Source organism: Piliocolobus tephrosceles, chromosome 4, assembly GCF_002776525.5.
Source record: "Piliocolobus tephrosceles isolate RC106 chromosome 4, ASM277652v3, whole genome shotgun sequence".
NCBI lineage: Eukaryota > Metazoa > Chordata > Mammalia > Primates > Cercopithecidae > Piliocolobus > Piliocolobus tephrosceles.
In genome coordinates, this window is record NC_045437.1 from 155,309,336 (window position 1) to 155,330,260 (window position 20,925).

Sequence of the window (20,925 nt, forward strand, 5' to 3'; positions counted from 1 at the left end):
TTTTCAGAGCCTGACTCAGGGCAGGTGCTCAGAAAATCATAAATAAAAAGCAAACTCAAGCAAAAATCTTCGCCGACCTAGGGACACTCCCTCGAGGCTCCTCCCAAACTTTCCTGCGGTCCCAGGCAGGTGGTTGTAGCGGGTGGGGCGTGCAGCAGTCCGGCCTTGGATGTGGAGCTTTACCTCTTAGCACATCTTTGACTTTGGGTGCATCCCTCATCCTCTCAATTCCACAGGAATATATTGAAGATCAAATGAAATACCGCCCTGAGGCTAGGTGCGGTGGCTCACGCCTGTAGTACCAGGACTTCAGGAGGCCGAGGAGGATGGATCACTTGGGCCCAGCAATTTGAGACCAGCCTGGGCAACGTGGCGAAATCCCATCTCTACAAAATTACCAAAATCAACCAGGCATGGTTGGCACACACCTGTAGTCCCAGCTACTCGGGAGGCTGAGGTGGGAGGATCACTTGAGCCCAGGATGTCGAGGCTGCAGTGAGTCAAGATTGCACGACTGAACTCCAGCCTCGGCAACAGAGTGAAACCCTGTCTCAAAAAATAATAATAACAATGAAAAATAGAAATACTGCTCTGAAATTATAGCCCTTGGTGTGCACTGAGCATCTTTACGATGATTCCTTAGGAGGTGGCAGCAGATCCCTTGGAAAACTCAGGGATCTTGTGGTTTTGCTGAGCCCATTGTCAGGTGTGTGTGTGGGACTCCCAGGGTTCCCTACCCCATCCAATGCAATGGAGCCTCATACCAGCCAGCACAGAAAACATTGCTTTATTAACTGCGTTTGCCAACACACGAGGAGTGCAAAGGGCTCCCTATGACACAAGCCCTGGTGGGGCTGGGGTCTGGAAGCCCCCGTGAGTGAGCAGGAAAGGATGGGGCTGGGAACTATGCAGCAGCGGCAACACAGAATCATGCAGGGCACAGCGGGCATTGGCCACACCCAGGTGACCATACATTCTATTGCTCGTTAAGGGTTGCGAACATGGACAATGTACAAAAAGGAGAAATAGGTCTTTGCGTTAATGAAAAATACATTTTTTCTCTACAAAGGAATCTTTTCTAATACAAGAAAATAAATATTGCAACATAAGCCAAAAATAATTTAAAATTGCTCTTTTCAATATATTTTCAATATTTCTCTTGTATATTAACAAATGGCACATTACTTTCTTTGAAACAAAGACAGAAGGTGTCTCCTCCTGTGACATTCATATCATTCCCCCCACCGTCCCCTCAAACTCACGTGGAACACAAAGTGTTTGTGCCTCTGAGGGAGAAAGTGGCAGGAGGTGCCTTAAAGAACAACCAAAGGTCTCAGACTCCAGCCCTGGCTCATTGGCCAATGTGGCCAGCGAGGCCAAGAGCATGGGAGAGTGCCCTCCCCAAGGGCTTTGCTACAGAAATCCAGATCATTTTTCAGTGGTTTGCACATGGGCAGAGGTTGGCCACATCTGGCAGTTAGCAAGGAAATGCCAAGTTCAGCCGCTGCCAATGTTTGTTAGAATTGGGCAGTTGAATCTCTAGGAATTGTCCCAGCTAGTCCCATAGTGTGCCCATACACAGTACACACAGGCATGCCTGCACGCGGACACACGAGACGTGGCCTGGCACACCCCCCACAAACAATTCAACATCTTTGTCTGGAAACCTGGGGTGGCTTCTCCAAGGAAGCTGAGGCCCTTACATTGCAAATGCTCACACACTGTCACAAAGTCAGGCTCATTTAATAAAATAAACCCTTCTACCTTTCTTCTTCTCATTTGTCTCAAAATACATTTATGATACATAAAAATACTTTTCTTGCACATTATCCTTTGTCACACGATGAGGGGGAAGGAGGTGGTGGGCGGTCAGGTCAGTGAGAAGGGGGATGATAGCCAGAATGAGTTACAGAGCAGCTTCTCCCTCCCTGTGGAGGAGCAGTACGAGTGGGGAGACGTGGTCAAGAGAAAGATCCACCTCCGCCTCTGGCCTGGAAAAGGAACCTGCCTTGCTTGGTCTCAGGGTCAGCAAAGCCCTCTACACTGGGGGCAGCAGACCGGAAAAAGAGAGAAGCGGCTGTGACTAACGGGGGAAAGGCTGGGAACTCAGGGAGGATGGGTGGCTGGCATCCTTCTCCTTGCAGCCTGGTGGACATCCTGGAGGTGGAGACAGCTACCTGGAGAAGCCTGCTCCGGGGCTTGGCCTGGGAGTGAAAGGGCTCCCCAAGTGAAAGGCCACCCCCATCCCCTCGCAGCAGCCAGCCAGCCTAACAGACATCTGGGTTCTGCAGGACACAGGCTCAGCGACAGTCCAGTCCAAAGCAATAGCCAATGAAGAAGGAACAGAATCCAGAGGCCAACAACATGAGCAGAGGCTCTTGGAAGAACACCAGCCACCCTGACGCAAGGGGCCAGACTCGTTGCACCCTCTCCCTAATTCTCCGCCCACCCCTGCCACCAGGGAGGCCCAGTCCCTGTCCTAGGATGGTGTGAAGGGGCAAGGGGCCAAGTGCGGAGACTGCTAGACCCTGGGCTTTCCGGGACCCCTGGCAGTTTGGTTGTTCTTTAAGGTCACCTCTTTGCTTCCTGCAGGGTCAGACTGGGCCATCTGGCACAGACACGGTTGCAGCCCGAGGTGACCCAAAGCATGGGGAAGGAAGAAGTTCTGTTCAAAGGCAGTAAACAGAGACTGGGGTTGGGACGCTGATGCTGACACTGACTGGTCACTACTACCAAGGCGGGCAGGCAGACTAAACTCTACGGGGTAGCTCATGCCATCCCAATGCCCAGAATCCTTGAAGCCCACCCCACTCCCTCCAAGTCCACCTGGACTAGATACATTTGTCCGATCCTCTGAACTGAGTCATTATCTTTGTTTCCTGTTTTGCTAAAATTCACATGAAACTGAGTGTCGATGACAATGCCACTGTCGTACCTTGATAGTTTTGGAGTTAGGGGTGGATGAAGGTCAAGCTGTTCCCCATCCTGCTTATTTGCTTTATGTATTTGGGGAGGAGGGAACCACATGGTAAAGACATTTTCCATGCTGGTTTCACTGTCAGTATCTTTCCCCTCTGTGACTCTCAGAGTTTAGGAAAGCTCACAGTGGGCTCAGCCCAGGATCTGAAATCTAACACCCAGGTACACTTCAGCAGCAGAAAAGCATCCTCTTCCGAGCGCTCGGGCTCTTCTCCTTGGGTGTGTACAATGAACGTGTTTCTATACTTTGATGCTAGAGAACTCCATTTTAAAAAAAGTCCAAGTGACAAGTTGTCAGGTCCAGGCTGTGCTGTATTATGGTCAAAATATTCTTTGGCATCCACAGAATGATTCGACTGATTCACTGGACTTTTTGCAAGGTTCTTGTTGGAGAAGTTCTGGCTTTACCAGTGGCGGAAGTGACCCAGGAGTAATTCATCAAAGAAAAAAAAATGTTTTCACGGAATTCCTTTTTTGTTGTTCCCTGAGCTATCACCCTGGGGCCACTCTACTGAAACTCTTCAGAGCAACTACCTGGGACCTAAGGGGGGGGCAGGGGCGGGGAAGGCAGGACACGGGGGATGGCTGGGCAAGGGGTTAAGGCTCAGGAACAGGGGAACATCCAGCAAGACTTACAACAGCCCCAGCAGCCAACACCGGCCCGCCCTGGGCCCCGGGATCCCACTGCTTGTTGGAAGGAGGAGTTTCCAAAAGGAAACCGCGGAAGAAGCTCATCTCTTAGCAGGACTAGGAAACTTGAAAAGGCAAGCGGCCTGATCTGGTCAGCTCTGTCTGAGTGACCAGACTTCAGCCGAGACTGGCCCCGAAGGAAGGAAGGAAGTTGGAGCCCCAGAGTGATTCTCTACAGTGGGCTGGTCTGAGCCCCATGACCCTGTCTGGGCACTGGCCCTCCCTTACAGCCCTCCACCTGCACTGGCAGCTGGCTGTTTGGGAGTCCCCTGAGTAAATGGCACAGCTCAGGAGGGATTCTGGGAACCCCTTCCCAGAGCCGCTGGGCTGGGCACTGGCAGGGGCAGAGCAGCAAGGGAGGGGAGGGTGGCAGGGTGGGCAGGCAGGCCTCAGATGATACGGGCTGATCAGGAACAGCTTTCGGTTCCCCTGGAACCAGCGGGCCCTCTGCACCCCCTCAGTGCTTTCTCATATAAACTCGTTGTGCTTGTGACAGTGAGTAGACTCTGGCTGGGTATTGTTTATTATACTTCCTTGGGGACCGGTGGAGTGCAGCAGGACCCCCCAAATGGATCCCAGTGGAATCTGGGGGCAAGGCGGGGTAGGCCCTGGACTGGCCCATCTGCCATGAAATAATGCCCAAACGACAATCTGTGTCACCCCGTGGCAGCGGGCTGGAGTCCTGAGCTCTTCTCCACCTTGCCCGCTTCTAGCCAGGAGCCCAGCAATACCACGTGGGCAGGGCAGGGATGGTGCACGGGACCTGGCAGGGTCCTGGCGGCCGGAGCCATGGAAGGAATCCTAACGTCCTAGGCCAGCACAGAGGAAAGACAACAGTGTAGAATTCAAAACTCTCTCTATATTAAAAATAAAACCACGACGGAGTGGCAGCCTCGAGGGTCTGGGACACTCAGCAGAGACTGGAAATGGCAGTTGAGACTGGGCTGAGGCCTTGTTGGGGGACCAGGGCAGGGCCCGGGACAGGGAAGGGGGTGAGTTAGGAGGCCAGTACGCCCATGCGGACCACCTCCTCTGCCCCTGCCTCCCGGGGACCCCGCTGCACCCCACCGTCCTCGGCCTCTACATCTGAGTCGCTCATCTCCCCATCAGAGAAGTAGCCATCAGTCTCAGTGTCAAAATGCAGGCTGACCTTGGGCCTCTCAGCCACAGCTGAAGGTGGTCCCATCCCAGCATCAGGTCTGGCACCCGGCAGTCTCCGGGTTACCTTGCTCTCGCGGGGCGGCCGGAGCCGGCCCAAAGGCTTAGGGCTCGCTGCAGGGCCAGGCACTTGGACATCTGAGTCAGCAGCTACTGAGGCTGCCTCGTCCGGGGTCTCAGGGGCCAGTGGTGGGGGGCCTTCAGGGGTGGCTAGGATGGGACAGTCCCCGGCCGCAGGGCTGGATGGCAAGTGAGAAGGCGTCCGGCGTGGTGGCTTCCTGGCAGGTGGCCCCTGAACCCCCTTGCCGCTGCCTGCATCCTGGCCCCAGGTCTTCTTGGGGGCTTTGTCTGGAGTCGTCCGTGAACCAGGCCCGTCCTGCAGTGGTGGTGGTGCTGGTTTCTTCTTGGCAGGCAGGCGGGTGCGGCCTCGGGCCTTCCTAGCAGGGTCGCCAGGTCGCAGCGAGGGGTCCCGCATGAAGCTGAGCAGCGTCTCCTCATCCTGCAGCAGCTCCTCTGACAGCAGCCCCGGAGCAGGGTCCTCGCGATGCCCATTGTTCAGCGGCCACTCGCTCATGGCCATGTTCTCGGCTGTGATCTGCACTGACTGTGCCAGCCAGCTGTTGAAGAAGGTGCCGTCGATGGGGAATGAGGTGGACAGGCCTGCTGAGGGGGGAGAGGAGGCAAGTGAGATGCCAGCAGACGCGTGTCCCACCTTTCCAGGAAGCCCGCTGACGCTCCCGGCACACCACCTTGCAGCTTCTTCTCTCTGTCCCCCCGTGCCAGACCCAGGTGAGCTACCTTTGTCCATCCCTCCTGCCAACACCACCAAAGAGTTGGGACTACTTATACCCTTCTCTCCAGAAGGACGTGCTGCCCTCAAGATGGGCTTCATAATTTGTGGGATGGAGTATAAAATGAAAATACAGGCTCCTTGTTCAAATATTATTAAGAATTTCAAGGTGGAGTGTTACAGCTCTTTTAGTTTGTCTAGCAGGTTTTTTGGATTTTACCAGAAAGCCTGCCGTGGGGAAAAAAATTCAAGGTGGCAGCAGCAGAGCATTAAACCAAGAACAAGGACCCTGTGCAATGGCATAGGTTGCTACCCAGCTACCCACGAAGTTGGCCCTGCCCACCACTCCCACTCTGGTGGGGTTGGGGAAGGAGGAATCTGGAGGAAAATGCCCTCAGGCCACCAGAGGGCACTCGGTCTTTATAAGCGTTGCCTCCCAGAGCTTGCAGCAAAGAGCTTGGATAAAGGGATCAGGCACGAATAGGGGTAGCAAGCACTATCCAGTCCCTCCTGGATGTCAGGGGAGAGAGGAGGCAAGTGAGATGCCGGCAGATGTGAGGGAGGCAGATCCTTCCTCCCTTACCGCGGTCTTGGGAGGGGACAGCTGGCGAGACGTGAGACTGGGTTTCCTGTTACACACCCAAGTTATCCCCTTCTTTTTGCGAGAGGGGCGTGAAATGAAGGAACATGGTCTTGCTCTGTCACCCAGGCTGGAGCGCAGCAGCATGATCATGGTGCACTGCAGCCTCAGCCTCATGGGATCAAGTGATCCTCCCAACTCAGCCTCCTGAGCAGCTGGGAATACAAGCATGCACCACCATGCCTGGGTTGTCCCCTTGTTGAGACAGAGGGACAGAAAGGATGACCTGGGGCTTCTGTCCCAGGGGCAAGGTCTGGAAGGGGACCCCACGGCGCTCCCCGAGATCTCTGGAGGAAGCACGTGAGGTCCACGAGTCACACTGCTCCCACTAGGCTGCTCTGCCTAACAGGAGGCCTGGGACACTGGGGGTGATGGGCAGGGCCAGGGCCTGCAGCCACTCCTCTGGGTATCTCTGGGTAGCTCCAGGAAAGTCCGCTGCTGTTGCAGGAAGGGCCTATTTAGAGGATTCTGGGAGAGTAAGACAAGGATGGGGCTTTCTGGTAGATCCGCCCCTCCCAGCATGGGGTCTGTCCTGGGGGACTCTGGGAAAATCCAGCCACCAGGACCCAGCCAGGGAAATGACCGGACAGTTCCTGAATGGGCGTGGTCCAGCCTCCATCCAGGTCTACGGAAGGGGCATTTCCCAGGATGTCACACGGGGCTCTGAGATCTGTCTCCTTTGTGGGTGGAGGGTGTGTGCACCTGGGCAAGCAAGGGCCTGGTTACCGCTCTTGAGCCTCAGTCTCCTATTCTGTGCAGCTGGCCTTCTGCAGGGCAGAGCTGCAAGTGTGGTGACGGTCAAGCCTGCCCGTGTCTGCAGGCCAGCATGGCCCTCACTCACCCAGCTGCCCCAGGACTGAGTCAGGCCCCGCCTTCACTTTCTCTTTCTTCTCAGTGCTGCCCTTGGAGCCCTCGCAGCCCTTCCTCTTCGAGTCACTCTTCTTGCCCTTTGCTCTCCTCCCAGACCGCTCTGTGTCAGGGAAAGCGAGATGAGGAGGGAGATGGTTACCCTGAGTGGCCTCAGTCAGCACCAAGATCCCTACGTGGCAACCCAGGAGTCCTCCATCAGTCAGTGCTCACCCTCTACAGCAAAAAGGTTGAAGCCAGGGGACGGCTGGCGTGGTGGGGTGAGCCAATTGTCCACTGTGCCCTATGGGGGACTTGGGGTGGCCACAGGGCCACAAGAAGGGGCCCTTGCAGGACCTGGACTCTAGTCTGACCTGCACAACCTGCAGCCTTGGGAGAGAGTGTGGGTGGTGGGAAGAATGGCTGGAGGGGAGTCTGGACAGGTCAGGGCCTTGAATGCCAGGCTGAGGAGCTAGACGTGTCAGTGGAAGGAACACTATCTGAGGGGTCGAGAGGCTTGGGGTCCATTCCTCACACCAGGGTCAGCTCCCTCGAACCAGTCTCCTGCATTAGTCTCTTGGTTGGCTTTCAAAGTCAGGCAGTGAACTGGATGGGAGATTCAGGGCGCATCTCTGGCCCTTGTATCCTTTCAGTTCAGGCTAGGCCTCAGTCTCATCTGTTTTGGTTTGTTTTGAGACCGAGTCTTGCTCTGTTGCCCATGATGGAGCGCAGTAGTACAATCATAGTTTACTGCAGACTTGACCTCCCAGGCTCAAGTGATCCTTTAGCCTCAGCCTCCTGAGTAACTGGGACCACAGGGACACGCCACCACACCTGGCTAATTTTCAAATTTTGTAGAGACAGGATCTTACTATGTTGCCCGGACTGGTCTTGAACTCTTGGGCTCCAGTAATCCTTCCACCTTGGCCTCCCAAAGTGCTGGGATTACAGGTGTGAGCCACTGTGCCTGGCCACATCTGTTTATTTATTTATTTTTTAGAGCCAGAGCCTGGCTCTGTTATCCAGGCTGGAGTGCAGTGGTGTAATCACAGCTCGCTCAAGCAATCCTCCTACTTCTGCTCCCCAAGCAGCTAGGAAGACAGGCATGTGTCACCATGCTCAGCTAATTTTTGTAATTTTTTTTGTACAGACAGGTTGGTCTGGAACACCTGGCTTCAAGTGATTTTCCCACTGTGGACTCCCAAAGTGCTGGGATTTTAGGCATGAGCCACCGGGCCTGGGCAATCTCATCTGTAACATGGCATGTAACCAATGCCCAGATACACTGGAGGCAGGCTCCTGGAGAGGCTCCCCACTGCTCTCAGGGCAGTGTAAGCTCCTCCCCCAGGCTACAAGATCTTGCACATGTGACCCTGGTTACCCATCACCCCCACTTTAGGTGTCTTCCTTCTGCCTGGTGCAGCCATTCCAGCCTCCTTCCGGTTTCTCTGCCAAGACATGTTCTGGCCACTAAGTCTCCAAATACGCAGTTTTCTTGTCCTATCCTTCACCTGATTCAGCTCACAGCCCAAATATCATCTCCACTAGGAGGCCTTTTCCAGCCGCCAAGTCAGACAGCCTCGCCGACATGCACACAGCCCATGACCCACCCCAAGCGTCAAGCCTCAAAACAGTGTGAGCAGCAGCTTTGGACAGGGCAAACCAGTCGTCTCCAAATGCCCCGCCCTGCCCTGAACAAACAGTTGCCTGTTGTTGACACTCAAGACGAGGAGTTGCAAATGTCCCCAGAACCAATGCAGGGATGTGAACCCTCCAGGCTCTTGACCACGCTTCTGGAATCCCGTGCCTCAGGGCACGGCTTTGGCTTGCCACCCTCTGCTTCCTCAACTGTGGATGCTTTGCGTGGGCTTCTCCTTCTGCAGCCGATATGTGGCCACAGCCAAGTGCTAGGAGGCCTGAGATGTTGTCGGAGCATCACTGCTTCTGGGAAGACATCCCTGATACTTCTATCCCTGCACTGGCAGCAACTGTAGCCTCTGCGATACCACGTTCCTTTCTCTCTCCAGATGGTGTGTTCCACAAGGGCAGGAACCCTATCCAATCCATGCTCAGTTAATGCTGGCTGAATGAATAAACAGAAGACAGGGGGCCTGGAAAGCTCCAGCAGCCAGGAAGCTGCCACAGTCTTTGGGTACATGGTGAGCTCTGCATGGCCACGACTAGCACCTGAACTTGGCAAGGCTAGATGTTGGGGCCAGAGTGGATGGTGATGCCAAAGCACAATCAGGTCAGCTCAGCTCTCAGGCAGAAGTAGGGGCAGCAGAGGTCCTCAGTCATTTGCTCCAATGGTGGCTCAGCAGCTTTCCTCCCTCCTCTCCACTCCAGGCCCAGCTCAGCTCCGAGGCTGAAGTGGCATTGGCAGACCCTGGCTCAAAATCTCTCTCCACCCAGCTATTTCTGCTGCATGTAAACGGAACACTGGGGTACCGCTTTGGGGGCTAAGTGTTGCTCTTCTTAACATGTATATGCTCCAGGAAGGGTCCTGTGTCTGGCAATATCCACAATTAACAGATAAGATCAATGTCAGAGCTTCCTTCAGCCTTTGATTTCCACACCCATTAAACACATGTGACACCAAGAGAATAAGAAGAATAAGAATAAAACAGCAGAAAACACTGCAGATGCAGGGCAAGAATCCTGTTAGGGTCAGACAGAAACAATAGCCAGGTCCCGTCACATCTCTGGGGCAGCTGCCTTCTTCAAAACTGACTCCCAGGCACACCAGGGTTCAGGGAAGCTCACCAGCTTCTGGCCCTTCCTGCCTCAGCACCAGCAGAAAGCCACTAGGACTACTTCTTTGTACCTGTTCACATGCAATCAGCTCCTGAACTGCTGTGGCCTAGTCAACCAGAAAGCTCCCTGAGGGCAGCCCTGATGCCCACATTCCAACCTCTGGCTCTTTGCCTAGTGACACACAACCCAGGACTCTGGCAGGCCCCCGTCTGGGCCTACTAACTGGATGGTGAAGGTAGGGGTGGGGGCCAGTGGCCCCTGGCTCCATGCAGGTACCCCACTAGGGTCCAAAGACACACCCTCGTTGGGACCCAGCCCCGCAAGAGAGGGCACACGGAGGTGGCGGCGGCAGGTGGGGAAGGCGCCTACCTCGACACAGATCCTGTTCAATAAGTTTCATCTGCAGGTGGAATATCTGCTCCTGGAGTTTGCAGATGGCGTGTTTCGTTCTCTCGCGCCTTGTCACCATGTAGCACAGATTTCTAACCTGAGAAAACAAGAGAGATTTTCCACCTTACTCACAGGCAAACACCCCAGACCTCCCAGCTCTGGGGACCTTGCTATGGGTAGAGACAGTGCCGGGGGCACAGGTTACCACCATAGCCTATCCTGCCCAGAACATCTGCAAACCAATTCCCAGACCCTGAGCGCATCCTCAGCCCTGTGCTGCATGTCTCGGACACAAATCCTAAGGCCACACACAGCCTCGGCCCTGTGGTCCCTGGCTGAGCCAGAGCGGCCAGGGGAGAGCATCTGGTTAGATCAGCCCAGCATGCCCACTTCCTCCTCGGAGTCTTACCTTCCTGGTAAGGTCAGCCATGCTGCCTCCCAAGGCCCTGCCAACATGGTTGCTCTCCTCTATAACCACAGTGCCTGCAGTCTCATCAGGGTCTCACCAGGTCACCAACTTCATCCCTCTGCCTCCTGTCCAAGGCCTTTCTTTCCCAGTAAAGAAATTCTTCAGACACAAACGGCATGGCAAAAACTAACATGTGTCCTGAGCCACAAGTGGCCCTGGTACTTGCAGCCAGAGAGAACGCCAGCAGAATAGCTTTGAGCAGAAAGGAAGTCCTAACCCAACTGTGCCCAGCCTGCAGCCAACCCATGTCTACCCGCTGCACTGGGACCTGAGCCAGGCTCATGCCATGCTGGCCAAGGCTTCCACATCCACACAGCCACCTTCAGTCTGCCAGGAACAGAACTCCTCAGCAGAGGAGACAGAGGCCTCTCTGACTGCCTCAAGGCCAGCTGAGAAGAGCCCCTTGGGGCCTTAGATACCAGCTTCTAAGCTCATGGGACATGGGCCCCTCCTATAGGTGGTCCCACAGGAAGCATCTGCAGGATGGACCATGCTGCTGCCTGCCCACCTGGCACCTTACCCTAGTGGGCCATCCCTCCCTGGCTGCTCTCAGGGCAGGCCACACTTCCGGAGCCAAGACCAAGCCCTCTCCCTTGAGACACTTCCTTGGTCTTCAGCACAGGATGGAGACTCCATTATCAGGGACAGCTGGCCAAAGCTGCTCAGCTTGAATCCTGGGTCCCACCAGGGTCTTTCCAGCTGGGACCAGGCTGTTTCCCGTTGGGTTCCATCTTCAAGGCTGAGTTCAGTCTTCATGTCCTTAAGCTGGGGTGACCTCTGGTTCCAGACCCCCTGCCTGTTGGCATAACCATCATTTCTCCCAGTTCGAGGGCAGCCAAGATCAGACCTCTCTTCTGGGTATGGGCATCCTCCTTTCTTTCCTGAGCCCGGCTGTGAAGGATATACCACAAAGGTGGCTCCAGCCTCAGGCCTCCACCCGATGCGCTCTGCATGGACTCTCCGTGGCCTTCCACGCTGGTGTGCGCGCCCTCAGCTCAGACCGTGAGCACCACGCCATCCACCTCTGAGCCTCAGCTCCACCTATCCCTATGGCCAGTACCACTCCAGGGGGCCACCCTGGGCTGCAACCACCTGGACCCAGCCTGTGAGCCCTGGCTCTAGCCTACCGGGATGGCCCACCTTTCTGTCAAAACCTGGACCTCCTAAAACCACCCTCCAACCAGCCTCCTTCCCCCACAGCCTTAAGCACTGGTTATAGCTCTGTGGACTTGCACTGTGCGGAGCCCTGGACTCAAGCAAGCAACGCCGCGGGGACCCCTTTCTTCTCAGGGTAGGTAGGTGCTGACCAACTACTAACAGGACCAGGTGGCTCCGACCCACACTTGGGGGTGCTGAGCAAGGCGTCTTGGACACACCAGCAGCCAGTGGGAGTGGGAGTTGATCACACGGCGGGGGCAGAGCCTGGGAGCGAGGAATCCAGGCCGGAGGGAGGCAGAGCAGAGCCTCATGGCAGGAGTCTGAAGGGAGCAGTGAGGAGTGGTGGGGCTGGCAAGGGAGGAGGGCAGGCGCTGAGGCTTGACTGAGCCAGGCCAAAGGAAGCCAAGGATTTTCTTTTTTTTCTTTTGAGACAGGGTCTCGCTCTGTCGCCTAGGCTGGAGTGCAGTGGCATGATCTCGGCTCACTGCAAACTCTGCCTCCTGGGTTCAAGCGATTCTCCTGCCTCCGCCTCCCATGTAGCTGGGATTACAGGCGTCTGCCACCACACCCGGCTAATTTTTGTATTTTTAGTAGAGATGAGGTTTTACCATGCTGGCCAGGCTGGTCTCGAACTCCTGACCTCCTGATCTGCCCGCCTTGGATTCCCAAAGTGCTGGGATTACAGGCATGAGCCATCGAGCTCGGCCCAGGGGTGGATTTTCACAGAGTGGTGAGACACTTCCCTTCTCCCTTCTTCCCTTCTCCCACCTGCAGTGGCTTCTGTACGGGATTGAATAGTGTCCCCCAAATTCATTTTTACTGGGACCCTTGCAATGTGACCTTATTTGGAAATAGGGTCTCTGCAGATATAAATAGTTAAGATGATGTCATACTATATTAGGGTGGGCCCTTGATCTACTATGAGTGGAGTCCTGACACAGGGGCCTAGAGGGAGAAGGCCATGTGACCTGGCAGAGGCAGAGGCAGAGGCTAGACAGATGTCCGCAGACCAAGGAACAGCAAAGATTCCTGGCAACCACCAGAAGCTGGGAGGCACGAAGAGACTCTCCCGCAGAGCCCCCGGCAGGAACTAATCCTGCTGACACCTCAACCTTGGGCTTCCAGCCTCCAGAACCGTGAGGATGAATCTCACCATCCAGCCGGTGGCAGGCAGGCAGGCAGGCCTAGGAAACTAACAGGGATGCTGGGCATGAGACACCGGCAGCCTTTGGAAGGGACTTGGTGTGGAGCTCAAGAGGGAGGGGCAGCCAGCACCCCCACGTGGGGCAAAACTGTGGGCAACCGTGAAAGACAGTGGAGCCTGAGGCCTCCAGCCCTCGGAGTGAACAGTCAGGGGAGAGTGATGGATGACCATTGAGGCCAAGGAGTGGCCAGGGAGGGAGGGGGTAAACCGGGACCTCAGTGGGGACCTGGTCAGAGCATCACAGGAAAAGGACTCCAAGACTAAGCGCAGGTCTGATTGTGGCAGCCACTGCTGAGAGGGTCGGGGGATGCAGAGGTAGGCGGGGGAGGCTGCAGACGGCCCAGGTGGCAGGCTCTGGGATGTGGCGGAAATCCGGCCAGAGTGGGCAGCAAGGATGCAAATACCATGAGGGATGACAGGAAAGGAGAGATGGGGGTGGGAGCAGAGGAACCCACGACTAGAGGGAAATAGGGAGGGAGGATTCGCTTTTGAAGATGAGAGAGGGTTGAACAGATTCAAATGTTGGTGGAAAAGGACCCACAGAAAGGAAGAAGAAAAGACAGACTCGTGAGCTGCAGGTGTGGGCCAGAAAAGAGACCCTGTGGGGGAAGGAAGACAGGAGGGAAGGGAAGAGAATGGACCGAGAGTCTCGGCTGGCAGAAGTTAGAGGCCCTGGTGTGAGGACAGAGGGGAGGCTGTCCTGAGGGAGGCAGGGCCCAGCACGTGGGCAGCAGGGATGAGATGGGGTCTGCGGCAGGGACTGCCCTGCTCAGCACTGTGGGATTTCTCCTCATGGAGGGAGTGGCTCTTAGTGGGTGAGGCTCTGCCAGGGGTCTGGCCTCAGCGAGGGACAAGGGTTGGGGCATAGCAGGCCAGTGCCAAACAGGGAGTGAATGAAGAAAGCAGGACATAGAAGGGTGGAGAGTCTGGGAGACAAGTCAGCAGGGAGAGCAGGAGACTGTGGGCAGGGAGGAGGAAGTGACGATTTTTGGGTTACTGACCTGGGAACAGCTGAAGGTGGTGACTGGGCTTGGGTGAGGCAGGGGGCACTAATGGGTTGGGGGAGCTCTGGAGATGGGAGGCACAGGGGCAGAAGAGCCAGATGTCTGGAGGCTGGAGCTGCCCAGGACAAGGATGGCTTTGGTGGGAGGCCAAGTGGACCACCATCCAGGCACTGAGGCCAGGACCTACTACCTACTTCCTGCTGAGTCTTTCCCTCCTGGGGAAGTTGTCCCATGTCATCCTCTGGGCAGGTGTGTGTCTTAGAGCTGCCTCCACCCTCTCAGCCTCCTCCTCAGGCCAGGTCAGGCTCCCAAATAAACTTCTGGTGACCAGAGCCAGAGCTACAAGCAGCAAGTCCCCGCACAGCCTGCTTGTCAGCGTGGTTGCTAGGGGACAGCAGCCGGCACTTGTCGGGCTGATCAACAGTGCTGCAATTTTTTTTTTTTTTGTCAGCCATAAATAACTCTAGGAGGCTGCAGTGGCCATGCCTTCCGAGGGTCCGCTGGGGCCGAGGCCCAACGCTGAAATTTTAGGAAAGCACATCTGGTTGACCATAAAATGGGATTTCATGATGGCCACAGCCCAGGCTCCTGTTTCTCTCAGCAAAACCCCTGCCTGGCTGAGGAGGAACGAATCAATCTGGAAGGATGCTAGGTTCCCAGGCCCTAGCACTGGGCCTGCCCTTTTGGTCCTCTGTGGAGCCCACCCTCAGAGCGCACGGGCTGGCCTCCCTTCTTGTAAGAGCCAAATGCTGAGGGGCCAGGACAGTAGCAACAATCACGGCCAACAATGGAGGGCACTGTGCTAAGCTCTGCCCCTCACACGCACTGTGACCCCAAGGTCGGTCTGATCCTTATTCCCATTTTACAGACAAAGAAACTGAAACTCAGAGAAGTAGAAACTGAAACAAAGAAGGCACAGAGCTGGGAGTGCAGGAACTGGATGCAAAGTCAGGCTATCAAGGCCTCGACCTCAAGCCCTGCCCCATCCTCCGATGATTCCCGCCCAGGCTGGCGGAGTGCTCAGTTACAGGCTAGATACTCCCGGCTGCTGGCACTGGGCCATGGTCCGAGACTGGGCCTGCTGGCCAGGCCACCAACCACCACGGGCCTTTGCAGAAAGCCTCCCCCGTGGCAGGGTTCCTGTCGCTGTTCATTCACCCAAGTTGCAAATGTGTGACCAGGAGAGGCCTTGAGGCTGGGCCACCGATGGGGGTCAGCTTGGCTCATGGTTGTCCCTCCTCGGCCCTGCCAGGGCTGTGCATGCCCTGCTCTCATCGAAGCTGGTGCCCGCCAGTCCAGCTTGGTGGCTGCTCAAGAAGCAGCATTTGACAGGGCCCCCTGAGCCATAAGAGGCTGCACGTACTTCAAAATTGGCCCCGCTTCCTCTTCCTGGAGGAGGAGTGGGATGGTTCACACCTGACTCTGGAGTGTTCTGGCCCCCACTGGAGGGGTCTGTGCAGCAGCTCTCATTCCCCAGAACCCCAGAGCCTGCCAACCTCAGCCCCAGGCCCCACCTGAACCAGCTGAGACTGGGGTGGGAAGATTAGGGGGCTGATAAGGGGAAGCTTTTGTCCAGGAAATTTACAGACTAGAGAATAAGCCAACAACTCCTTTTCTGCCCCTGACTGAGGTCCAAATTCAAGCTCAAAACCCCTGGGATGGAGTTCCTCTAAGGCTTCCTGTTATTCGTCTTTCCGAGCCCCCGTTTCCTCATCTGCTCAGCAAGGCTGGGAGGATCTTCCTCAAGTCTCTTTTTCCAGGATGATGACTACATAAGTGAGTCAGCCCTTGACCTCCCTGGACAACCCAGCCAGGAACAGACACATGGGCTGCCCAGCACAGAACAGGGAAGTCAGTTTTTTTTTTTTTTTTTTTTTGAGACGGAGTCTCGCTCTGTCACCCAGGCTGGAGTGCAGTGGCTGGATCTCAGCTCACTGCAAACTCCGCCTCCCGGGTTCACGCCATTCTCCTGCCTCAGCCTCCCGAGTAGCTGGGACTACAGGCGCCTGCCACCTCGCCTGGCTAGTTTTTTGTATTTTTTTTAGTAGAGACGGGGTTTCACCATGGTAGCCAGGATGGTCTTGATCTCCTGACCTCGTGATCCGCCCGTCTCGGCCTCCCAAAGTGCTGGGATTACAGGCTTGAGCCACCGCGCCCGGTGGGAAGTCAGTTCTGAGGGGATGTTTGGGAAACAGTAGGAGTGAAAGCAGGTGTTTCCCCTGGAGATCCAGCAGGTGGAGACATGGTGGCCTGAAAAAGACTCTGGAAGCAGCTTCAGTCTCAGAAGGTCTTACACCTGATGCCCCTGCCACATGTGACAGGAGGCTGGGCTGGCCAGGAGGTGGTGGCTGCAATGTAGATGGCCTTGCCCTCTGTCCTGGCTGAAGCCAGGGACATTGGTTCCTCCCACCCCCACCTCTTCCTTCTGGCCTGGTGGCAAGCTGGCTGCCAGGCAGCGAGTGTGCTCCGGGGCCAACAGGTCATCTCCCTCTTGAGCAGGCTCCAGGGCAGATGAGGAGGAAGGAGAGGAGTGAGGAAGTTGGGTCCAGTGCCACTTCCCTGACAGTGCAACACCCCCGGAGATGTTCTACCCATTTTACAGCCTTGCCCACTGTGATGCAGATAAGAAAAGCAGCTGTTTCCGGTCACACAAAGCTCCCTGCGTGCTCCTGCCCAGAGCTGTTTCCTGACAGGACCCAGGGAGAGGGCGAGCATGTGTGTCCGAACCCAGGGGAGACACTGTGACATGGTCCCATATGCTCTGGAACCCTAGAAATGTCCCAGAGAGGAGAGGCCAGAACAGCCTATGGGGTTCAGAGGACTGGACAAGGATCCAGAAATCCTGCTGCATTTCACTCAGCCCCCCTGGACCAAGCCACCGTCATCTATTTCCTAGCACACAGCTGGGGGCGGTTTTCAGCCAGCCCACCCATTCCTCGGACTTCTCCTCCAGGAAGTGATGGGTGGAAGTCCCAGCCACAATGTGTCAGTCCCTCCTTAGCACTTCTGCAGCTTCCAGACACACTGTGATCCACCAGCCCAGCCTTGTGTGATCTACCAGCTCCTTTCACCTCCTCCTTCCACTCCACCGTTCCTTGAGTCCACCCTGTCTCCTTCGTGCCTCTGTTCTCTTTGCGCTGCACCCCACGGAGCCGCGTTTACCCATCTACCGTGCCCTGGCCCGGCACATGCCTGTTTGGCTGCTCCTGGCTCTTGATGCTCCTGGCTTTCAGCATGAGTTACAGGGACAGCTTGGGAAGCCCCAGTTCCTCCTCTACCTCAGATTCTCAACACGAGCTCATGTGTTAGGACCAGGCAGGGCACACAGAGGCAAGCAAGTGCTAGAAGCCCGGGTCCTCGCCCTAGCTCTGGTGCTCCCAGTCTCATGACTTTGGCAGGGCCCCCACCATTCACCAGGCCTGTGATAGGGCTGGCACAAGAGGGACTCAGAGACTCAAGAACTGGGCTCTTCTCTGTTCTGTAAAGTGTCAGTCACCCCCATACTCTTTGGGACCTGAAAGCCCTCAGCCACTTGGCAGGCTCCTGCAGCAGTGCCGGTCCACCAGAGCTCCCAGTTTGAGTCCTGGTGGGTCCTCGCTGCTCCAGGGCAGTGACTGTGGCACGGAAAGGACTCCTGGACCCACCAGGCAGGTGGCCGGGCAGGCAGCATGCTGACTCACCCTTTCTAGGTCCTGCCGCAGATGGGTGAAGAGCTTCAGGCGGCGGTAGAGGACGTCCTGCTCCTGCTGGGCCAGGTTGTCCACCTCGTCGGTCTTGGGGGTCAGCAGCGGCTGGTTGGCATTGGCTTTCCTCTTCAGCTTCCAGTACTGGTAGATGAAGTCGACCAGCACCTCAGCCAGGTCCAGCCGCTCGGCCACCTCAGCAGGTTCCACCAGCTCGTAGAAGTCCTCCTCTAGCTGCTGCAGCCGCTGCTTGCGCAGGGTCACCTTTTCTAGGTCCTCGCCAGCCTGGCTGGGCTCTGCAGGCTCAGATGTGGGCTCATTACGTGGGCCCCCATCACTGTGCTCCTGGCAGAATGACTTGAACTTGACCTCATCATTGTCTGCTAATATAGTCCGCATTTCCAGGCTGTGGTCAAAGGCGCATGTGACATGGAATGCTGTGACGCAGGAAGGCATGGAACACTGAGGGGAAAGGAGGAGCAGCATCAGACATGGAGGGAGCCTGGTGGGAGGGGAGAAGACAGAGGGGCTTCCCCCAGGGCTCTACTGAGAATGCACAATGCTGGTGAGAACCTAAATAGAATGGCGTGGGCTCCCGACCTCCTGTGCAGGATGGGACTTATGGCAGGGGAGAAGAAGGAGCTCTGGGGCGCCCGGAAAGGAAGCCCATTCAACACCATGTGCCCTGGGGAGTCAATCAGAAGACAGTTGAGAAACACCTCTGGGGACAAGCTGCATTTTTTTTTTGAGAGAGAGTCTCACTCTGTTGCCCAGGCTGGAGTGCAGTGGCTCCATCTCACTGCAACCTCCGCTTCCCAGGTTCAAGAGATTCTCCTGCCTCAGACTCCCAAGTAGCTAGGACTACAGGCGTGCACCACCTAGTTTTTGTATTTTTAGAGATGAGGTTTCACCATGTTGGCCAGGCTGGTCTCGAACTCCTGACCTCAGGTGATCCACCTGCCTTGGCCTCCCAAAGTGCTGGCATTCCAGGTGTGAGCCACCATGCCTGGCCTCAAGCTGCATTTTTGTGTGGGCAAAATGACTTTGGCATCACAGAGCATCAAAAGAAAGGCTGATGATGGGTCACTGGCTCATCTAAGATGGGGATTGTGGTCCCCTTTTTGTCCTCTGGGAAGAGGGGCTGGACTTAGACCCCTTCCCTCTCCTTTCGTCCAGACAGCTTCAGGCTTGACCCTCTCTCTTAGCCTTGGATGATGGCTGTGGGCAGCTGATAACCGTGTCAGCAATCATGCACCCAACTATTACGACTGCTTATGCTGCACTCACAAATCCTTTTGAAGGTCCATGGATGAGTGGAGGCACAACTAATGTTTACAATGACAACTCTGTTCCTAAAAGATGAGGCGAACAAAGGATGACTCCCACCTGCACTCCTAAACTATAGACCCAAGGCATCAACATCCCCTGGGAGCTTGTTAGAAATGCAAGTTCTCAGCTTCACTCCAGACCTACTGAGTCAGAGCCTCTCAGGAGTAGGCTCAGCAGTCTATGTTTACCGAGCCCTCCAGGTAAATTCTCATGCACGCTAGACTTTGGGACTAGACTTTGCTAAAGACAGACTGGTACAGCTCTCCCAGTGTCAGGAGAGTCTATTAGCTTAGCTAGAGGAGAAGTTTGATTCTTAACCCCTAATGTGTCAAGTTCAATGTCAGAAGTGAGGCTAATATATTCATCGAGCCCCAAGACACTTGCTTTCAGGGAAAGCCAGAGTTCTCAGCACTCCAACAGGGTGGTGAGCCTTGGTTTCCCAGGTCTGTTCCCACTCCCTAAAAGACCAGAGGATGGAGAAATGCTCCCCAGCAGGTGCAATTCAGACTCTGGCCCCAGTCCCACACCCCTCTGGGGCACATCAGTCTGCAGCCCCATGGACGGGAGAGGGTGGTGGCAGCTGCTGTTCGAGGCCCCAAGCATGCCTCTCTCTCAGCCGGCTCCTGGCTGCAGGAGGGTGAAGCAGTCCACATACCTGGATGCAGGTGCCTGTGCATTCCTTGCAGAGGCTGCAGGACAGAGCCCAGCGGCTGGCTGGGATATGCGAGATCTTGGTGATGGGCTCCATCTTCTCTGGGCAGCCGATGCTGACCTGGGCAGGACACAGGGGGCTGTATCATTCCTCTCATCCCCAGCCTGCCTCCAGGGATCTCCAAAATGGGGGTCTGTCTGCTGAAACTAGGTGGTGGGCAGACAGGGCAGTGGCTGAGCCCCTAAATCCCAAGTCCCTCCTAATACCAAACAAGCATGGCTCAAAGGCCGGAATTCCTCCTAACTCTCCCAAGCTGACCACTGGATGAGTGTGTTAGTGTGTGCTCATCTGAGACTCAAATTGTCTGTGAATGTGTGAGTGTGCCATCAGTATGTGTAGCTGACTGTGTGTGTGTGCCTGCGATTGTGTGGGCCTTGACAGAGAGGTGCTTTGGTGTGTGTGCACAGGTACATGCAAGATCCCCCTCCTTTCTGCACTCAGGCCTTTGTTAATAACATCTTCAGAGTTCTTGTTACAATTTGTATTTATATTACTTAGTTTTCTAGGCACCAAGAAAAAGTCTCATGGTGGGACCTCCCCTTGAAGGTCTTTAGGGCTCTCCTGGGGATATGCCTTTGTTGAGCCCTTCCTATGGGGACAGGCCTACAACTATGCCCAAGTCTACTGGGCAGAGACCACCCCACAGCCCAGAGGCAGGGCACATTTGCCTCCCCATTGCTGATGCCTGAGGATGGAAAAAGCAATTCTCTCCAAAGGTCCTGAGCCAAAGGGTCTTTATGATGGAGTCCCTGTTGGTTCTGTCTCTGCCATGCCCAGCCCAGGGAACACACATAGGTCTTCCCAGTCTTCAACATGCTGATCGGCAAGCAAGTGCCTACCGCTGACACAAACAACTGTGATCACAGAAGCCTGCAGTGTGGGCTTCAGACTGGGAGCCCAGGAAGGAGAGCGCCACTTATGGATAGGGCCACCTGGCTTGCTTCTGGGCACAGGCAACACTGGAGTGGAACCTCAATCTGAGTCAGTCCACACAGCAAGGCTGGGGCTGAAACTCTGGCGCATTTTAACATTTCACATTTCAAATAAAATGGCTGGCCTTCCGGGCACCCAGGACCTCTGCTAACTCACTGACTCTGGACCCAGCCTGTTGCCGGTGGC

At 55.6% G+C, this 20,925-nt stretch overlaps 1 protein-coding gene and 1 non-coding gene across 11 annotated transcripts in view; one reads left to right on the forward strand and one right to left on the reverse strand.

The window, feature by feature from the left end:
- Window positions 1–770: 770 nt before the first annotated feature.
- Window positions 771–20,925, reverse strand: part of JADE2 (jade family PHD finger 2) — a 58,170-nt gene continuing 38,015 nt past the window's right edge. For 6 of the 10 annotated variants that reach the window (XM_026454509.2, XM_026454508.1, XM_026454507.2 and 3 more), the window contains exons 8-12: window positions 19,750–19,866; window positions 17,763–18,227; window positions 10,227–10,344; window positions 7,099–7,227; window positions 771–5,490 (exon numbers count right to left, since the gene is read on the reverse strand). In XM_026454509.2, the coding sequence (XP_026310294.1) occupies window positions 4,667–5,490; window positions 7,099–7,227; window positions 10,227–10,344; window positions 17,763–18,227; window positions 19,750–19,866 (1,653 nt within the window). In that variant the 3' untranslated portion in view covers window positions 771–4,666. The remainder of the gene's footprint in view (window positions 5,491–7,098; window positions 7,228–10,226; window positions 10,345–17,762; window positions 18,228–19,749; window positions 19,867–20,925) is intronic. The other 4 variants (XM_026454514.2, XM_026454515.1, XM_026454512.2 and 1 more) reach the window with 3 other exon arrangements.
- On the forward strand, window positions 5,790–5,849 carry LOC111531023. The gene has a single exon (XR_002728108.1). It is a non-coding gene; the product is annotated as a U7 small nuclear RNA (small nuclear RNA).